At 39.8% G+C, this 17,583-nt stretch overlaps 1 protein-coding gene across 6 annotated transcripts in view; it reads left to right on the plus strand.

The window, feature by feature from the left end:
• Window positions 1-17,583, plus strand: part of magi2b (membrane associated guanylate kinase, WW and PDZ domain containing 2b) — a 125,779-nt gene that overhangs the window by 55,088 nt on the left and 53,108 nt on the right. For all 6 annotated transcript variants that reach the window (XM_072435666.1, XM_072435667.1, XM_072435670.1 and 3 more), the window contains exons 3-4: window positions 6,430-6,549; window positions 12,036-12,260. In XM_072435666.1, coding sequence (XP_072291767.1) covers window positions 6,430-6,549; window positions 12,036-12,260 — 345 coding nt within the window. The remainder of the gene's footprint in view (window positions 1-6,429; window positions 6,550-12,035; window positions 12,261-17,583) is intronic.

Consider the following 17,583-nt stretch of genomic DNA (forward strand, 5'->3'; position numbering starts at 1 on the left):
AGTCGGGCAGAAATTGGAACATTATGCTTCACAATTTCTTGCTTGAGAAGAACTTTGTGCAAAGTCAGGCAGACCACTGTATTTACACAAAACTGTCTGAAAATGAAAATGTAATTTTGTTAGTATGGGTTGATGATATTGTTGTGGCTGCAACCAATGAAAAGTGTTTAAAGGAGGTCAAAGAGGAACTGAAAAGTACATTTAAAATGAAAGACCTCGGACAACTTACTCATTTCTTAGGGATTGATTTCACACAAAAAGAGGGTTCTATCACAATGAACCAGACCAGATACATTGCCAAAATTTTGGAAAGATTTGGAATGTCTGATTGCAAATCCAGAGCAACTCCTAGTGAAATAAAGTGTGATTTGACTCCAGACGGGGATCAAACTGATCAAAGAAAATACAGGGGTATGTTGGGCAGCCTCATCTATATCATGACTTGTACTAGGCCTGATGTGAGTTGGATAGTGAGCAGATTGTCACAATATCTGTCAGATCCCAGAGAGAAACACATGACAGCTTTAAAGCATGTGTACAGGTACCTACAAGGGACAAAGGACTATAAGTTGTGTTACCACAAATGTGACACTAAACTTCAACTAATGGGATATTCTGATGCAGACTGGGCCAACGACCCAGAGGACAGAAAGAGCATTACAGGCTACTGCTACAGTCTAAGCCAGAACGGTGCGATTGTTTCGTGGAAAACAAAGAAACAGCAAACTGTTGCACTGTCAACGTGTGAAGCAGAATATGTGGCGCTAGCCGCTACTATTCAAGAAGCACTTTACCTCACACAACTTTTGAGGGACATGGACCCTAACTTTGAACCAACAACAAAGGTCTTTGAGGACAACCAAGGGACTATACGTCTTGCGAAGAACCCTGTAAACCGCCAGCGGAGCAAACATGTAGACATTAAATACCACTTTATCAGGTCTAATGTGTTGCAGGGTAAAATACTCCTTGTGTACTGTCCTACTGAGAACATGGTCGCAGATGTGTTCACAAAATCTGCCACAAGGGTCAAAATTGAAAAGTTTTGTGATTATATGTTTGGTAACTAATGCTGTTGTTGTTGTTGTTTTATGGCGGTTGGCATTCAATTGTTGCATTACCGCCAGACTTTATTCCTCAGACTTTTCGTAGTCCTCAGACTATGGCAGCTGTGACTCGTAACTTATTGAAATGTGAGTGGCACCATCGAGTGGGGGTGTTAGAGAGCGATGTGTTCCACTACATGTAAGCACTATATTGTTCGGCGTAGGGATACGCTCTGTTCAATTAATAAAGGCGGAACCTCCTGTTCACTTCACTCACGGGACTGGAGCAGTGAACAGTGCGGCTACCGATAAAAACGACACACGAGTCTCCTGTCCTGCATTATATACCTGGTGTACCAAGACTGAGTATTCTGCAAAGATGTCACAGTCAGATGGCACGGGAGAGAGTGCACAAGCTGAGTGAAACGCTGCAATGAACCCAACACCTTGGATTGCATCTTTATTATAAAAAAGAGGGTAATGTGGTTGTGTACGCTGTTATTACATTTGCTATAGTCCAGATTATGTTCTTTTAAATCTTGGTTGCTCTCAGATTTTCATGTTTCAATGCAATTGTTTCAGTTTGTTGAGGTTTCTCCACAAACCCGAAATGCTCAGTTTCAGTTCCAACAGTTATTTCTGATCCAATGATTTGTCAATCATATGGTTTATTTTTTTTTGGTTGAAAATTTAAATGTTTTTTGTTTCTTTGTTGTTTTTGTTTAGTGTATATTTGTCTTATATATTTCTTAACATATATACCCATAATTAATCTCCTTTAATATTCTACACTATATAAGCACAAAGCATTTTCAATCATTTGTCCAGACCATCTTTATTAATACAATGTCTCTCCAGCTCTAACTGACAATGTTTGTAAAAAGACAGCGCTTGTGGTAGATTCGTGGTAGACATGAAATAGTAAAAAGGTGCTCTTGTGTTTAAAGCATGCTAATGGGAAAACCAGGAGAGCGCACACAGTGAGGGAGTTAAATAGATAATTCTCTAAAGCACTGAAGGCTGAAATGTGTGAAGAGAGAGAAACTCCTGCTATCTGCACATCTCGCAAACCAGTTAGCCAATTACCTCCGCCCAAGCTCCTTTTAACTATTTCTTTTTTGTGTGATTGCCTTCCTGTGGACGTCCAGAGGAGGAAGTGGGAGCAGACCATCAGTATTCACAGCCTGCCCTGGTGTGGGCAGCAGAATAATTTCAGTCTGATCTCAACAATCAATACGGTGCCCAGTGCAAGGGCCAGCGGCTGCACGTGCTCCAGCGTTTGTGGATTAAATGAATGCAGCGTGCGACTCTGCTCCACTGGTTTTGTCACATAGTTTGACACTCCAGCTCACATGGTTTTGATGTTTTCAAAAGGACAGATTTGTTTTCAGTTGCACAGGTTTTGTAAGTGCCAAAGATCAGTGAATCTAATTATTCTGATGCAAGTAGAGATTTTGTATAGTAGAGAATCTGTCACTAAAAATCCATCACTGATTCTGTCTTGAGAGCTAAGCACCAGGTTTATCCATGACCATGAAGAAAATAGTATTTCTATAATAACATCAGCGGATTCATACACAACATTTGCGTCAATGTATTTGCTGGTTTGGATGGAACAAAAATCAGGAAGTAGAGGAGAGTCGGGAGTGGAGGAAGTCAGGGGAGATGACGCACAGGACAAGGTCAGCTGTGAAATAATGCAGTTTGTCACGTCCATAACAAGAAGTGAGCTAGAACCCAATCCACACAATTATTTTGGCCACATTTTTTTGTCTATTATTCTTTTGGGCTTTTCATCACCTACTGTCATTTCATCTGTTCGTTCCCTTCGTTTTAGGCTCTCATTCACCGTCTTCTCTCTAAGCAAATAACCATTTTAATAATCATGATTTCAATTATGATTTTAATTTTCTTAATTTGTTAAGAAAGTAAGGAATGAGCTTGGACTGCTTCAAATAGTTATGTTTCTCCAAATGTATGTGCCTTTAAATGGACATTAATACGTAGGGCTCTGTGTAGTGTGACTATGCCATAGTCAAACTGAACAGTGGAATTCCTATAGTCACTATGGGAATTCAAATACTATATCAACCTTGCAGCTTGGACAACACTGCACAAATGACAGAAGGCTGAGAAGAGTGACCGTGGGTTCAGCCGATTATGAGATAATAATTGTCCTGCTAGCAGAGGTGACTCTGGCAGGTACAACTACACATAAGGTAAGTCTAAAACAGAGAAGTGGATGGATATGGCTGCAGTGTGTTGATTTGTGAGGATTAGCAGAGATAGTGTGCACCATGCTCTCACTCTCACCTGTGGAGCCTTGGATGTGCCCCACAGGGCTCTGATCAGCTACACATGGGATTAGAGTCGGCACACAGGGCTGGATTCCAAAACAAACTCACCAGTATAAAGCATGCAGATATGGATTTTGTATGATGGGATCACACAGTATCGTTTTGCATCAACCAGTATACACCTACTTTACTTTAGTCATTGCATATTTAATCATTTTCAAATGGGTGTTTTTAAAATTCCTTGAAAAAAACGCTGTCTGCTTGTTCTTGCACTTAATTGACCTTGAAAAAAGTTTGTTTTAACTTTCTACTACCATGAAGTCATGCAGGTGGCGTGTCCGTTTCCAGGAATCATACGCAGTGCTCCTTTAAATGGGCTGCACCTGATTTGTTTTGTCATGTAGTTGAGCAAACTTTGTCTTGCATTACAGATACAGTGCGTCGCTAATAAAGCAGCTTTTAGGGTCACAATCAGACTGCTGTGCGCTGTCTGCATCTAAATATAGAGCATTTCAGGAAGCGCTGTTGGCATGCTTGTTGTTGTTAGCGCTAGTCTCTCAAAGGTCGTGAAAAGCGCTTATAAACTCATTGAATAATTAGTCAAGATATTAAATCAAGAGACATTCAGCATTATCTTACAGGTATTCACGATTTTAATTTGACAGCACATTACTTTACAAACTATACCCAGAAGACCTCCTGCCTTTGAGTTATTATGACGTGGTACTTATTCATCTATTACTCACCGCCTCTGCCCCGCTGCTAAAGACTCCTGGCTCATCAGCACACGAGCAGAACGGTGACACAGGATCAGTAGATATGCGGTGATTAGATCTTGCAGAAGAGAATGGAAGCTCCAGAGCATGAGAACATGCCATCAGGTTTGTCAGACGCACATCTACCCCCCCGCTGTTCTAATTTGCCCGCAATGCACTCCAGAGTTATGATCACTGCGCTATAGCCTGAAATAGTCTCTGCCATCAAAGTGGTGGAATAGCCTTGGTTTTGTAGTGGTTTTCTTGCCTTTGTATTGCTAATTCCTGATTCAAAAAATAAAGAAATAGCCATTTTGGTGTTACAAATGTTTGTCTTCTGAACTTATTTAGAGAAACATTCATTGTAAAACCTAAATGAAAAATCTGATCTTCTGTTACCATGTCATCATTTGTAGACATTATATTCAGGTGGCATCATCACAACCCAGAAAATGACAACATGCAGCAAATGTGCTATAATCTAATTAAGAACTATCCTACTTTAAGTCGTTCATTTTATATGCAACTATATGCAATTTCTTATGAACAGAGCTCAGTTTTTAGTCGTGCCTAGTCTGTGTGTTATTGAGAGGTTTGAGATTCGACTCAAGACGCCTCAATCTTACGTCCCGGGTTTACATGCATTTGAAGTATCGACACTTATCCCGTTTTCTCCACGTGTGATTGGAAAGTGAAGAATCTTGAAACGGCAAATATAGCAGCAGGGAAAATTGTCAAAAAAAACTTTGCAGTGATAAAATTGTTAACTTAAAGCCAAAGTAACATTTTCACCTTTTTGAACGTCATTGTAAGTCCCTGTCATGGTTAAATATGTATTTTGGGGTGTTTGACATTTCTGTCGTTGCTCCCTGAGGAGAAAACCAGCCTTGCAACATTTGTCGACATCGATCCGAAGACAACTCTCCTGAGAAACCCTGACTCTTTCTATTATATATCGCAATGTGAAATGTTTTTGTATGTGATTATACTGTCTTATTATGAGGAAGAAGAAAAAAAATCACAGTTGTGACAATGTATTTTCACAAGAGAGCTGCAGGGGGGGGGAAGTCGAGGGTCCACCTGCCGCACAGACACAGCCATGGCACCTCATTAAACTTTTCCCCACTCTCCTCCTTTTGGCACTGCCCTGCTGATGGAGATCTCAAAGAAAGGCTGTAATTGCGGCACGGTGATGTGTTCCTGGTGCATTCCTGCTGTTTCAACAATAATCCAATCGGCGCTCCATTGTTTGCTGTGTAAGGAGCTCTGAATTATGGCTGGGAAAAGTGGCATATCGATTCTCTCATTACCACAATAAGCTCTCTTGGATTGTAAGCTCTGTGACAGCCATTTCCTATGCACTGTTGTTGGGCTCATTCTTAGATATAGTTGGGCTCATCTTGATACTTCTTAATATGCAGATAATTCAAAAATAAAATGTAATACATCTTTCAGTACTGAACTATAACATAAGTTGCTCATTATTTTATTTTGTTCCTTAAAGGGCGGGTATAGGGGGAAGGTGAAAACAGGACTTTTCATAACACTTGAGCAGGACAATACAGGATTACTCAAACAAGCAGGAATCAAAATACAACTTTTAGTAAGATATATCGACAAGTTACACCATTATAGAGAATATTAAAATATCATTAAAGTTTGTTCTTCATAATATATCCCCTTTGAGAAGTGCATTTTTTACTGATCATTTCTGTGTTTTACTGCCGCGTTCAAAATGTGTTTAGTTTGCCGGAATTTGCTGCTTTTTAACGAGGAGTTGTTACTGCAAAATGCTTCTGATTGTACTTGTTTTTACGATTTTGATTGCACTTTCCTTCAGTTCTTGTGATTGAACACAACTGAATATTCAAATATATTGGTTTAATCCTGCCTTGACAGACACGGAAGACAAGTGACAAATGGTAAGGGTTTCACAAAGTCAAAATTACTGACCATGGCCAAACAATAAAGATTATGCAGTGAGTGTCGATGGGGAGTAATGCAATTCTCTCTTGTAAAACCTCAAAACACAGCCAAAATATAGGCTTTTTTCGGCCACATAGAACTGATGTAGCTATTAATATACAATAAATGAGTTTAGATTTCGTTCTGTTTTTGAATAAACTTGGCCATCACACGCGATGACTCGTCTCCCAGCCTCTTCTCCACTTCGCCGTTTCCGTCCTCCCTCCCACTTCCCCTGAAAAACACTTTATATCTTCAGATCCGCTGCCCTTTAACCAACTTCCTCCCCTTTATTTCTTTCTTTCTTTCTCAAGTGCCCTATTTAGCTCCGTGATGACCTCTCGTTTCTTCTCCTTCTGTCTGCAGGTACAACGCGGCAGCCTAAAGAAGGGGAAGTGCCGGGGGTGGACTACAACTTCGTGAGCGTTGAGCGTTTTATGGAACTGGAGCAAAGTGGTGCCCTGTTAGAGAGTGGAACCTATGAAGGTGAGCCATGGGAAAAGTGCGGCTGCTCTGTCGGGAAAACATTGTGCTTGTACACGAGACAGGCGCTTGGGGAAAACTGAACGAAAGCCTGGATTTTACACAAGCTAGTTTGGATATTTTTAAACACAATCGGCTTTATTTAGCCACAGTTTGATCTGGTGATGTGTTCAGCAGGCGCCTAGGGGTGAGAAAAATGAGTTATGATATTTCATGAATTTGTGATGGAGAGACCAGTGTCAAAATGCCTGGTGAGATTAGTTTTAGACCCTTGGCATGCAGTATAGGTAAATTAGAATATTAGAACAAATGATCTGCAAAAGTTAGTCAATAATTGCATTTAGAAAGATATTTTATCATCTAAAACTAGGGTTATCTAAAAAGAAGAGAAATACTGATTATTTGTATTTATTTGTAGAAGAAAATGCAACTGAATTCTATAATCTAAAACATTTTAAAAGTCATTATGTTGGATGAGAACCACATGCAAGCATCTGCCAAGAACAGACAATTCTATTCAATTAGAAATGTTGGATGAGAAAATGTGAAAATGACTTTCACGTTTGACAGTGCATTTCTCTCTCTGTTATAGTTGAACATCAGAGAGACTAGGAAAGCCCAACAGTTCATTCTGAAACAAGTTCTTCATGAAAGAGTGCCACATTTATTCCAAATGTCATTGCACTTTTTAATTTAATTATTTTATTTGGGCAGATTTGGATGTTTCTTGTGTTTCAGTTGTGACATCAAAGTAGAGGTATGTGATTTTTAAACCTCAAAAGAAATATGTAATTATTTAAATCTGTCTAATTAGTTCCTTGCACTTACAAACCCTTTGGCACAGCAATAATATCCACATGCATAATTTTAGGTGTGTGCACGTATTTATAAGAGCTTTTTTCAGAAGTGAAACGGGTGAACCATCCAAGCACAGCCAGTAAGAATAAGAAGAAGATATTTGGCTCTTTTTTCGGGTTATGAAATAAAAATAAAACACGTTATAAATACGTGCAGACAGCGCAAGTTTTGTCACAAAGTCCTGCTTTTATAATATATTATTTGGGTGAAAACATAGGTCTTGCTAAGATATAGATCATAGCCATTATCTACAATACAGTTGAGTAACTTGTATCCTGATACTCAGAGCTTAATACAACACATGTCCTGTTACATGGTTATTGATTCAAATCGAGGCTGAAAGTCTACTAAAATTATGTTTTGATTATGCAGCATAACAAAATGCAGTGTTATTTCATGTTCATAATGACCTTATCAGATTAAAATTGTCCTATAGCAAGGTAAATATATTGATAATGAGTACAGCTCTAATACACTACATATTCCACAACACGAGCACATTCTGACTGAAATGTTGTATTTCCCTCTCGGTTTACACTTGTAGTCTTCTGTTGGCCCCAGATGTGTGATATTGACTTAGCATCAGATGCTTAAACCGCAGCGTGCATCTTCCTGTCAAGGTTTAAGAATGACCTGAGGACATGTCTTCAACACCATTATGCATGCTGGGATACCTTCAGCCCGGGCCCCTCCTTATGTTCTTCAAATAGAATATCACAGTAACATTGAACACTTGTGTTTTGGCCTGGAGGCATCTGAGCTCACTTCAGCGTCCAATGTGCACCTTTTATTTACACATAGCAACACATAGTAGTACGCAGGTTATACTATGATTATTTTATTACATTCAAAATCATCTCTTACAGGGTTTAATTTTTTAAAGGACACGTATAATGCAAAATTCTAACATTGTTTTGTCATCCAAACATACCTTGAGCTTCATTCATGCATGTGTAGTAAGTCCTCTACTCTCTGAGCCCCGTTCCAAATTTTCCAGTTTTTTGACATCAATGGTGGAGCTCTGAGACATTCTATCCTGTTTTAAAGTCCATAAATCATCGCTAGACTCTCTGAGCATTTTCACTGCCAAATCACGTTTATTACAACTGCATGTCTGCATTAGCATGTCGGGGGCAAGCTGGCTTTTGTTCAAATCCTATTTGTAATTCCCTCTGCAGCCAGTAGATAGAGCCCTAACTAAAATCCTGTTGTGGGAAATGCCTGACTCAGAGAATGTCATGCTTTTTACCCAAGAGCATTAAAGGACACTACAAATAAGGCCAATTTTTCCTTTTAAGCTACAAAGCTCCCACATTTCATAATGTATCAAAAACTACATCAGGATTAAATTGTGATTTGCATATTTCTTACTTTATTTCACCAGCAAGAACTATTTCAGGACTCAATACATATATGAATACTTGTGTAGCATTATTGCAATTGTTTAAATGACATGCAAAATCTGATGAGAGTAATCAGAGAGACTGGGATCATAAATAAATCTGATGGTTTTGCAGTTTAAATCTCTCATCTTAAAAATCGTCTAACTCCACAAATCTGAATGCACATGTAAACACAGACAGTCACAATTAATTATAATGTTGTAAAAAGGCCTGTTAACCACCTTTCCCTCTTCTGCTTATTACTTATTCTTGGCATTTTTACATGACTGTGCACTACAAATTGAGTTGCAGCACCTCCGGCTCAGCCACCCAGAACGAGACAGCTTTCCCCAGTGGGCATAAGAGCGCTGTGCTGAGGGAAACATCCACTGTAAACAGGCGGAGAGATACGAGCGGAACATGCAAACACGCTGTCTTTGAGCGCACGTGTTTGAAAAGAAGGGAAAAAAAGGCTATTGGGCAAATGAACCAGCAAATCCCCCATCTGCACATGCCTGACAGTGCAGCCAGCAGATGCACAGATGAGGCCGCCGTGACATGGATGTGGCGTTCCTCCAGAGCAGATTTACAGCCCGCACCAGAGAGCGACGGAGCGCGGCTGGTGGCGGAATGCTTATTATTCAAAGGAGACGTATTATGCAAAATAGGCTTTTATGAGCTTTTAGCCCTGTAATGTTTCTAAATCAAAACCATAGTATTTTGTGTCATTCACACATGTATCCTATTTAGAGAGAACCAACTATAACTATTGACTGTTTAGAATACTGTGTCTTCTGAATGTTCAAATTCCAAAATGGAGGTAACTGGAGGCAAAACTAAGTACACCTTCAAATATTTTCAATGATTTACTGATTCCTCCACTTTCATATGTGGAAATGAATCTGATATGTATCCATACTTTTAGAATGCGACTTCAGTCTGAACGCTCAGGTCCCGTTCATCCGACCTGAACGTCATCCATTGGCAACATTTCCTGGTCAAAGAGGAGAGAAATGGCAGACGAAGGAGCTGAAAACGTTACTAGGATTACTATTGCATCGACACATCATCAGTAGGGTCAAACTAACCTGACTCACCACGGTCTAAGTTTGTGAAATAATCAATATACTAGGTGACAAATCAATTCAAGCAAAAATGGAGGGTATTTGAGGAGATTGTGTTGGAGTTGGCCGAGCGTGGGATAAAGCGATCCTGTCTGCAATGACAGCGGAAATAAAAAGCCTTTGTGCGGAATTTAAAGAAACTAAGGACATAAATAAAAGGGGCGGGCGCAGCATGAAGCGGCCGGGGATCGTGCCTTTTGTACTTCCGTAAACACAGTCTACGTGTGACCATGCGTGTGACGTTGTGTTCTTTTGAGCGCATGGAATACAGCTGTATTCCATTCACAGTCAGACAGTCAGTCAATCAATCAGACACAAACAGCAGTCGCATTTTTAATGTGAACAACCACATCAAGAAAATCAGATTTTAACAAAAAATCTGAATACCCTGCAGTGTGAACATAACCTCAGTTTGCTTTATTTTATAAAGGATGGAAAGAACACTTTTTTCATAGCCTTAAAATGTATATGAGCTTTACAAAAAGTATCATTTGTGGTGAAGAATGTAATGTAATTTGTAAGTATTTGTTCAGTAAAACCTAACATGGAAAGCAAGGATTTTTAATACTGAAATCCTTGTTTTTTATTTTACAAAACCACCTGGACTTTTTATATTTTGTGACATTCTGAGCTTCTCCTATTGACATCGCACTTTTAGTGTGTCTATTGTCTATCATTAGTGTCTATTAAAACTAGTGAGTGCTCCTGTGTGTTTAAAGTCCTTTCTCCTTCACTGCACCTGTATGGTTCATTTGATCTGCCTTTGGTATAAAGTGTCGATTTGTGTAAAGCGTTATAGGTACACTATATGGGACTAACACTAACTGTAGGGCTGCTTTGGTTCCACCACCACATAATAACACACATGGAATTGTCTTATGTTACATTGAATAACATTTGAAGCACCATTGAACACAATGAAAGGAGCCATTACTTCCATTACTTTAAATTTCTACTGATGCCTTGAAGGGTGTCCCTTCAAGGCATCAGCGCTTATGTGGACACACTGAAGAGAAAAGATGTTTGTCTGTACGAGTATATCTATATTAAAAGCTGCACTTATGTCTATGAATGTGTATGTGATTATCAACTCGGCACATGTAGAGAAACTGAACAGCCTTTTGTGTAAAAGAATTGGTAGAAGACATAAATGCAGCGCAGGCACTTATTTATCATGTTCACTGCAGCATCATAGCGTCCTGACTGAACCTCATGACCTGTTATGTGGTGTCTCTTTTGCAACTATTAGTCTGAATAATTATGATTTGTTGACTATCAAATCATTGTAATAATATGTATATGTAATGTACAGACTCTAACACATGCCAAAAGACTAAAACAATGTTAATTCAAACACACATGTTAATCCTTCTTTTGACATTTAGTTTAAATAATCAACACATTTCATCAATATTCATTATTTGCAACCCCTTGTAACATGACTTGTGACAAAGCCTATGCTCTGATTGTATTCTAAAGTCAGCCTGTATATATCATTAGGCAGCAAAGTTTTCTTCCACATCATTTTTCAAGAGGACATAGTCTTGTCCCCCAGAGACCAGTGTTCTTTCTGCAGTGTTTGGTGCTTTTAAGTGTAATAATTTCAAACACTATTCCTCCCTCCTAAACCATGTCATAATATTAATGATTGATGATGGCATGTGGTTACTAACAAATATGAAATCTTCTGTCAGCTTTTTGTATTTCTCAGCCTGTAGATGTCTTAGGTGTCAAAATAATGTGCGGTTTCACATTAAGACATAAACAAAAGAGAGGAGCAGGCCAAGACTTACATTATCAGACCTGCTGCATCAAAGTCAAAACCTTACTTTGTTCTACCAGCAGAAATGTGTTGTTTGTTTAATGCTTCTAGTTACAGTGCAGAGATTTTAGAATAGGAAAGCTATTGAACTTTACCTGCCCTTTACTTTAAAACTGTAAATCCTTATCCATTGTCAATTAATTCCAAGCATCATCCTTCATTTTCATTGCATCAAATCATCAAATTATGCACAAATCAATCAAAATGCACCTTTGAGTGAGTTAATGATGAGGAAACACTGTTGTAACAAGGTCCTTCCAGGTCCTTCAAACCCGTCTGCTCTGCTCCCTCTCCGCCCCTCAGATAACTTCTACGGGACGCCCAAACCTCCAGCGGAGCCTTCCCCCGCGGCCCCTCCCCTGAATGTGAGTGAGGCCCTGCTACCCGGAGCCCGGCCCAGCGCCCAGGGCAAGAGGAAGAGGAACCAGTCCGTCAGTAACATGGAGCAGCGCGCCAGTCTGGAGCCGCCCGAGGAGGAGGAGGAGGAGAGCCCGGTGGTCAACGGCAACGGGGTGGCCATCACTCCAGGTACTCAACATTATGAACACTCGTTTGTGTTATCACAGCAACGAAGTCATCAGAATCATCCTTTTTTAACATTGCAGATATATATTATAAAGTAATGTTGTGGTGTGAAACTGTGGAATAACATAAAAGAGGAACTTAAACAATGTCAACATTTCAGTCAGTTCAAATAGATGTTTAAAATATGTAAAGCTCCAATTTAAATAATACGAAATATCCTGTTTCATTCTGCATAAAAACAGCTAACCTGTAGTTAAGATCTGTACAAACATGTTGGGACATAACTGTGATTCTTGTATGTGATTCTTAGTTTGTCAGTGCATTGGTCGATTTCAATCTTTTTGTTAATTCCCCTTGGAACGTTTAAAATGTGAACTTTGAAACATGATCCTATTAATAAAACAGGAATCTCAAATCTAAACTCAATCACAATATCAAGAAATAGGATGGGACTGACGAGTGTAGCGTATGGAGTATTGTTGGATTATGGATTAAGTATTGGTACAGTATGCATTGCAACTAAAAGCACTTTATAACAACAACAATAATCATATAAGAAGCCTGAGGAATTCGATTTTTTTTCTTCTATTGTAAAGTAGAAAAGCACACAAAATACATTATAGGCCTACTGAAAATACATATTTTGAAAACTGATTTTGAGAAACTATCTAGTACAGTTACTCTTTGATTCAGTGGTATTCAGAAGTTTCAACAGTACAGTTTCTTTCCTAAAGGAATATATAATGATATTTGATAATGCAATGACTTCAAACTGTGCTGAATTAATGGGAATAATAGAAAACACTGCTCTAGTTCTGAGCGCATGTGATTTCCCCCTTCTTTAATTAGTGATAAATAAATGCAAATCAAACAGTGCAACAAACATTTCTTGCAGTTTCAATCTTGTGTCACGTCATGTGTTTTTACACTATTATATTAATCAAGTCACTGTAAAAGTATTCTAAGTATTCAGAATACAGTTCTCTGGTTGGACCAGATGTGACAATATGTTACTAAATTGTATTTATTTATGGAGACCTCTTTACGAGGGTGACCTGGGGCAAAGTGCATTTGCAACACACAGTACAAAAACATTTTCACATCTACACAAAACAAGAGCCATAGTATAAAAGAGATTTACACTCTTTGTTTTTTAACGTGAAGTGAAAGTGCCCAGTGGTCGAGTGGTTAAGCCGGCAGCACATATGCCAGACTCCATGTGCAGTCGGTCGTGTCGTTAGTTGAATCCTGACTCACAGTTTATTACATGTCTTTCTTTCCCCACTTCATGCTCAGCTGTCCTGTTTAATAAACGGACCAAAAAAAAAAAAAAAAAGTAATGATAAATATGTAAAATGGAGCAAAAACCCCTCAGTGCCACCGGCTCACACCACCATAGTTCAGACTGGAGAGAGTTCCAGCATAGCTAAAGGCTTGTTTTCCTCAATCCGAACTTGGGAGACAGACAAGTAGTGAACGTCTCTTGAGTGCAGGGCAAGTGACCCTCCGCTCTCTGCACAAGAGCACACAGGTCAGCATAAGACCACACAGATGAGAGACATCCAATGAGTGAACCTACGAGCACTCAGAGAGGGCCACTCAGCCTTTGGCATACAAATCACAATGATGAGTGAGCCTACCACAGTCACAGTGATACACAGTATTTAATGAATTTAGGCACTTTGCTGTTGTATTTGTGTATCGCACATCTTCATTGTGCAACATGTTAGTACATTTACTGCCGGTATGTGCTCCCATCACTGCTTTTTGATGTTTTTACTCCCCATTTTCCATCTACTAAATGAGACATAACACCAGCCTTGTCTTGATGATGTATTCATCATTTGAAGTGTTGAGAATCAACGTTGCAATAAAAAGATCCATGTGTGATCATTTAATGCAACCTCCCCAGAATGATTGAGTAAAGCTGGGAAACACACTGTAATGGCTGTCTTGATTATTCTTGGAAGAAGAGATAAATCTGACACCTAAAGGTAGTGGCTGTGTATTCACTATCATTGGGATCGATGTTACCAACATGCAAGTCCCAAGAGAACATTATAATGAAGCAAGCTGCTAGTCCAAAAGAGGTTTGGCGAAGGACTACTTTGGTGCTAGCTCAGTAAAATAGGTTCAATATTGGATTGGGTTTTGATGGCACTGTATATTTTTAAGCATGAAAAACATAACTAGTTAATTTTAAACTAAATGCAGAGGTTTAAACTTATTCCCCACTTTCCTAACACCTTCCAAGCATCCTAATTATTCACCGCAATGAGTTTATTACCGCTTTTTACAACTTTCAGAGACCAGAGCGGGCGCTGTATGCTAACAACAAGCATGCTCTTTCTGGTTTGTGGTGAATAAAACGCTGATGCAAACAGCAAACAGCGGCCTCATTTTGAGCTACTTTTACAACACATCTGTACTGAGGAACACATCTGTATTGAAGAACACATCTGTACTGAGGAACACATCTGTATTGAAGAACACATCTGTATTGAAGAACACATCTGTACTGAAGAACACATCTGTACTGAAGAACACATCTGTACTGAAGAACACATCTGTACTGTGGAACACATCTGTACTGAGGAACACATCTGTACTGTGGAACACATCTGTGCTGAAGAACACATCTGTACTGAAGAACACATCTGTGCTGTGGAACACATCTGTGCTGTGGAACACATCTGTGCTGAGGAACACATCTGTGCTGAAGAACACATCTGTACTGAAGAACACATCTGTACTGAAGAACACATCTGTACTGTGGAACACATCTGTGCTGTGGAACACATCTGTGCTGTGGAACACATCTGTGCTGTGGAACACATCTGTGCTGTGGAACACATCTGTACTGAAGAACACATCTGTACTGTGGAACACATCTGTACTGAGGAACACATCTGTACTGTGGAACACATCTGTGCTGAAGAACACATCTGTACTGAAGAACACATCTGTGCTGAGGAACACATCTGTGCTGTGGAACACATCTGTGCTGAGGAACACATCTGTACTGAGGAACACATCTGTACTGAAGAACACATCTGTGCTGAGGAACACATCTGTGCTGTGGAACACATCTGTGCTGAGGAACACATCTGTACTGTGGAACACATCTGTGCTGAGGAACACATCTGTACTGTGGAACACATCTGTGCTGTGGAACACATCTGTGCTGTGGAACACATCTGTGCTGTGGAACACATCTGTGCTGAAGAACACATCTGTGCTGTGGAACACATCTGTGCTGTGGAACACATCTGTGCTGAAGAACACATCTGTGCTGTGGAACACATCTGTACTGAGGAACTTATCTGTGCTGAAGAACACATCTGTGCTGAGGAACACATCTGTACTGAGGAACACATCTGTACTGAGGAACACATCTGTGCTGAAGAACACATCTGTGCTGAAGAACACATCTGTGCTGTGGAACACATCTGTGCTGTGGAACACATCTGTGCTGTGGAACACATCTGTGCTGAAGAACACATCTGTGCTGTGGAACACATCTGTACTGAGGAACTTATCTGTGCTGAAGAACACATCTGTGCTGAGGAACACATCTGTACTGAGGAACACATCTGTACTGAGGAACACATCTGTGCTGAAGAACACATCTGTGCTGAAGAACACATCTGTGCTGTGGAACACATCTGTGCTGTGGAACACATCTGTGCTGTGGAACACATCTGTACTGAAGAACACATCTGTGCTGTGGAACACATCTGTACTGAAGAACACATCTGTGCTGTGGAACACATCTGTGCTGAAGAACACATCTGTGCTGTGGAACACATCTGTACTGTGGAACACATCTGTGCTGTGGAACACATCTGTACTGAAGAACACATCTGTGCTGTGGAACACATCTGTACTGTGGAACACATCTGTGCTGAGGAACACATCTGTGCTGTGGAACACATCTGTACTGAAGAACACATCTGTACTGTGGAACACATCTGTGCTGTGGAACACATCTGTACTGAAGAACACATCTGTGCTGTGGAACACATCTGTACTGAAGAACACATCTGTGCTGTGGAACACATCTGTGCTGAAGAACACATCTGTGCTGTGGAACACATCTGTACTGTGGAACACATCTGTGCTGTGGAACACATCTGTACTGAAGAACACATCTGTGCTGTGGAACACATCTGTGCTGTGGAACACATCTGTGCTTAGGAACACTATTAGTACATGGTATTTCCAGCACATGATGGAATGCAGAAATAGATCCTATTTTAGCGTTGGAATGACGGATTGCATACTAGTATTCCCTTATGTTACTTGTTCCTCACCTTGTCATGAAAGATGGACCACTTTATCTGTTTAACATCCTGGTCATTTAGACCCATCTCTGCGCTTACTACACCCTGGTTTGTCATTATCAGCCACATTATTCCACTCTGCTGGTGTCGATGTGCGTTAGTTTCAACCACCCCATCGCCGCGACCACACTGGGGCACCTTGGCTCTCCTGTTATGGCTCATTTTAGTTGGTGTCCCTGTGTCTGCATCCTGCGTCCTTCTGGCCTTCTGTCCTCTGGCTTTTGTCTTTTTGTGTCTATTATTACCCCTCTCTCGTTCACTCGCCTGACCTCTCTGTCTCTGCAGTGCTGTTCTCGCTGTCCTTTCCCTTGTCTGTCTGGCTCTATTCCTCTGCATGTGGCATCTGTTTAGCTAATTTAGACCACACATTTTTCCATATGCCATAAAATTGTGGCAGCTGTATATTTAGAAATGCTGTTTAGACAGCAAAGTTAGCCCTGTAAGATGACACAGACAAGCAAAGTCACGTTGTGTTATATGGCCATGCGTTTTATTCTGACACCAACTTGTCTGTGCACCCAATTTTTCCTCAGGTTTTTTGACTCATCCCGTGACCTTTGAACCTTGTCGGTCTATATTTGTCTTTTTCTGACATTCCAGTTTTTTATTATTTGCGCTCAATCTCCTCAGGCTCCATCTTGCTTACACAGCAAAAAAGGAATACGAAGAAAATAACTTGATCAGAAAATTGATCGTGGTGCAATTGAACTGCTTATATCGTATGGTTTCAAGGTACTTAGGTCTAAAGACTGGGAGTTTTTTTTTCATATTGATTGATTTTTTATTTTTGATTTGTCTTATTAAAACTAATGAAAATGATTTTAATATTATCATAAACAATAAATAGACTGGATATTTTATTACCAAGTGGACATTCTATGATCTACATAATTTTCTTCTTTTTCTTTTGCGATTTGATAATTGTGCCAACTCAAATAGCAATTTTGATTCAATTGTAATATTTTGTATATCCCTTTGTTGCA

The sequence above is a fragment of the Eucyclogobius newberryi genome, unplaced genomic scaffold, assembly GCF_026437365.1.
Source record: "Eucyclogobius newberryi isolate DKJ021-1_F unplaced genomic scaffold, fEucNew1.0.hap1 SCAF_7, whole genome shotgun sequence".
Lineage (NCBI taxonomy): Eukaryota > Metazoa > Chordata > Actinopteri > Gobiiformes > Gobiidae > Eucyclogobius > Eucyclogobius newberryi.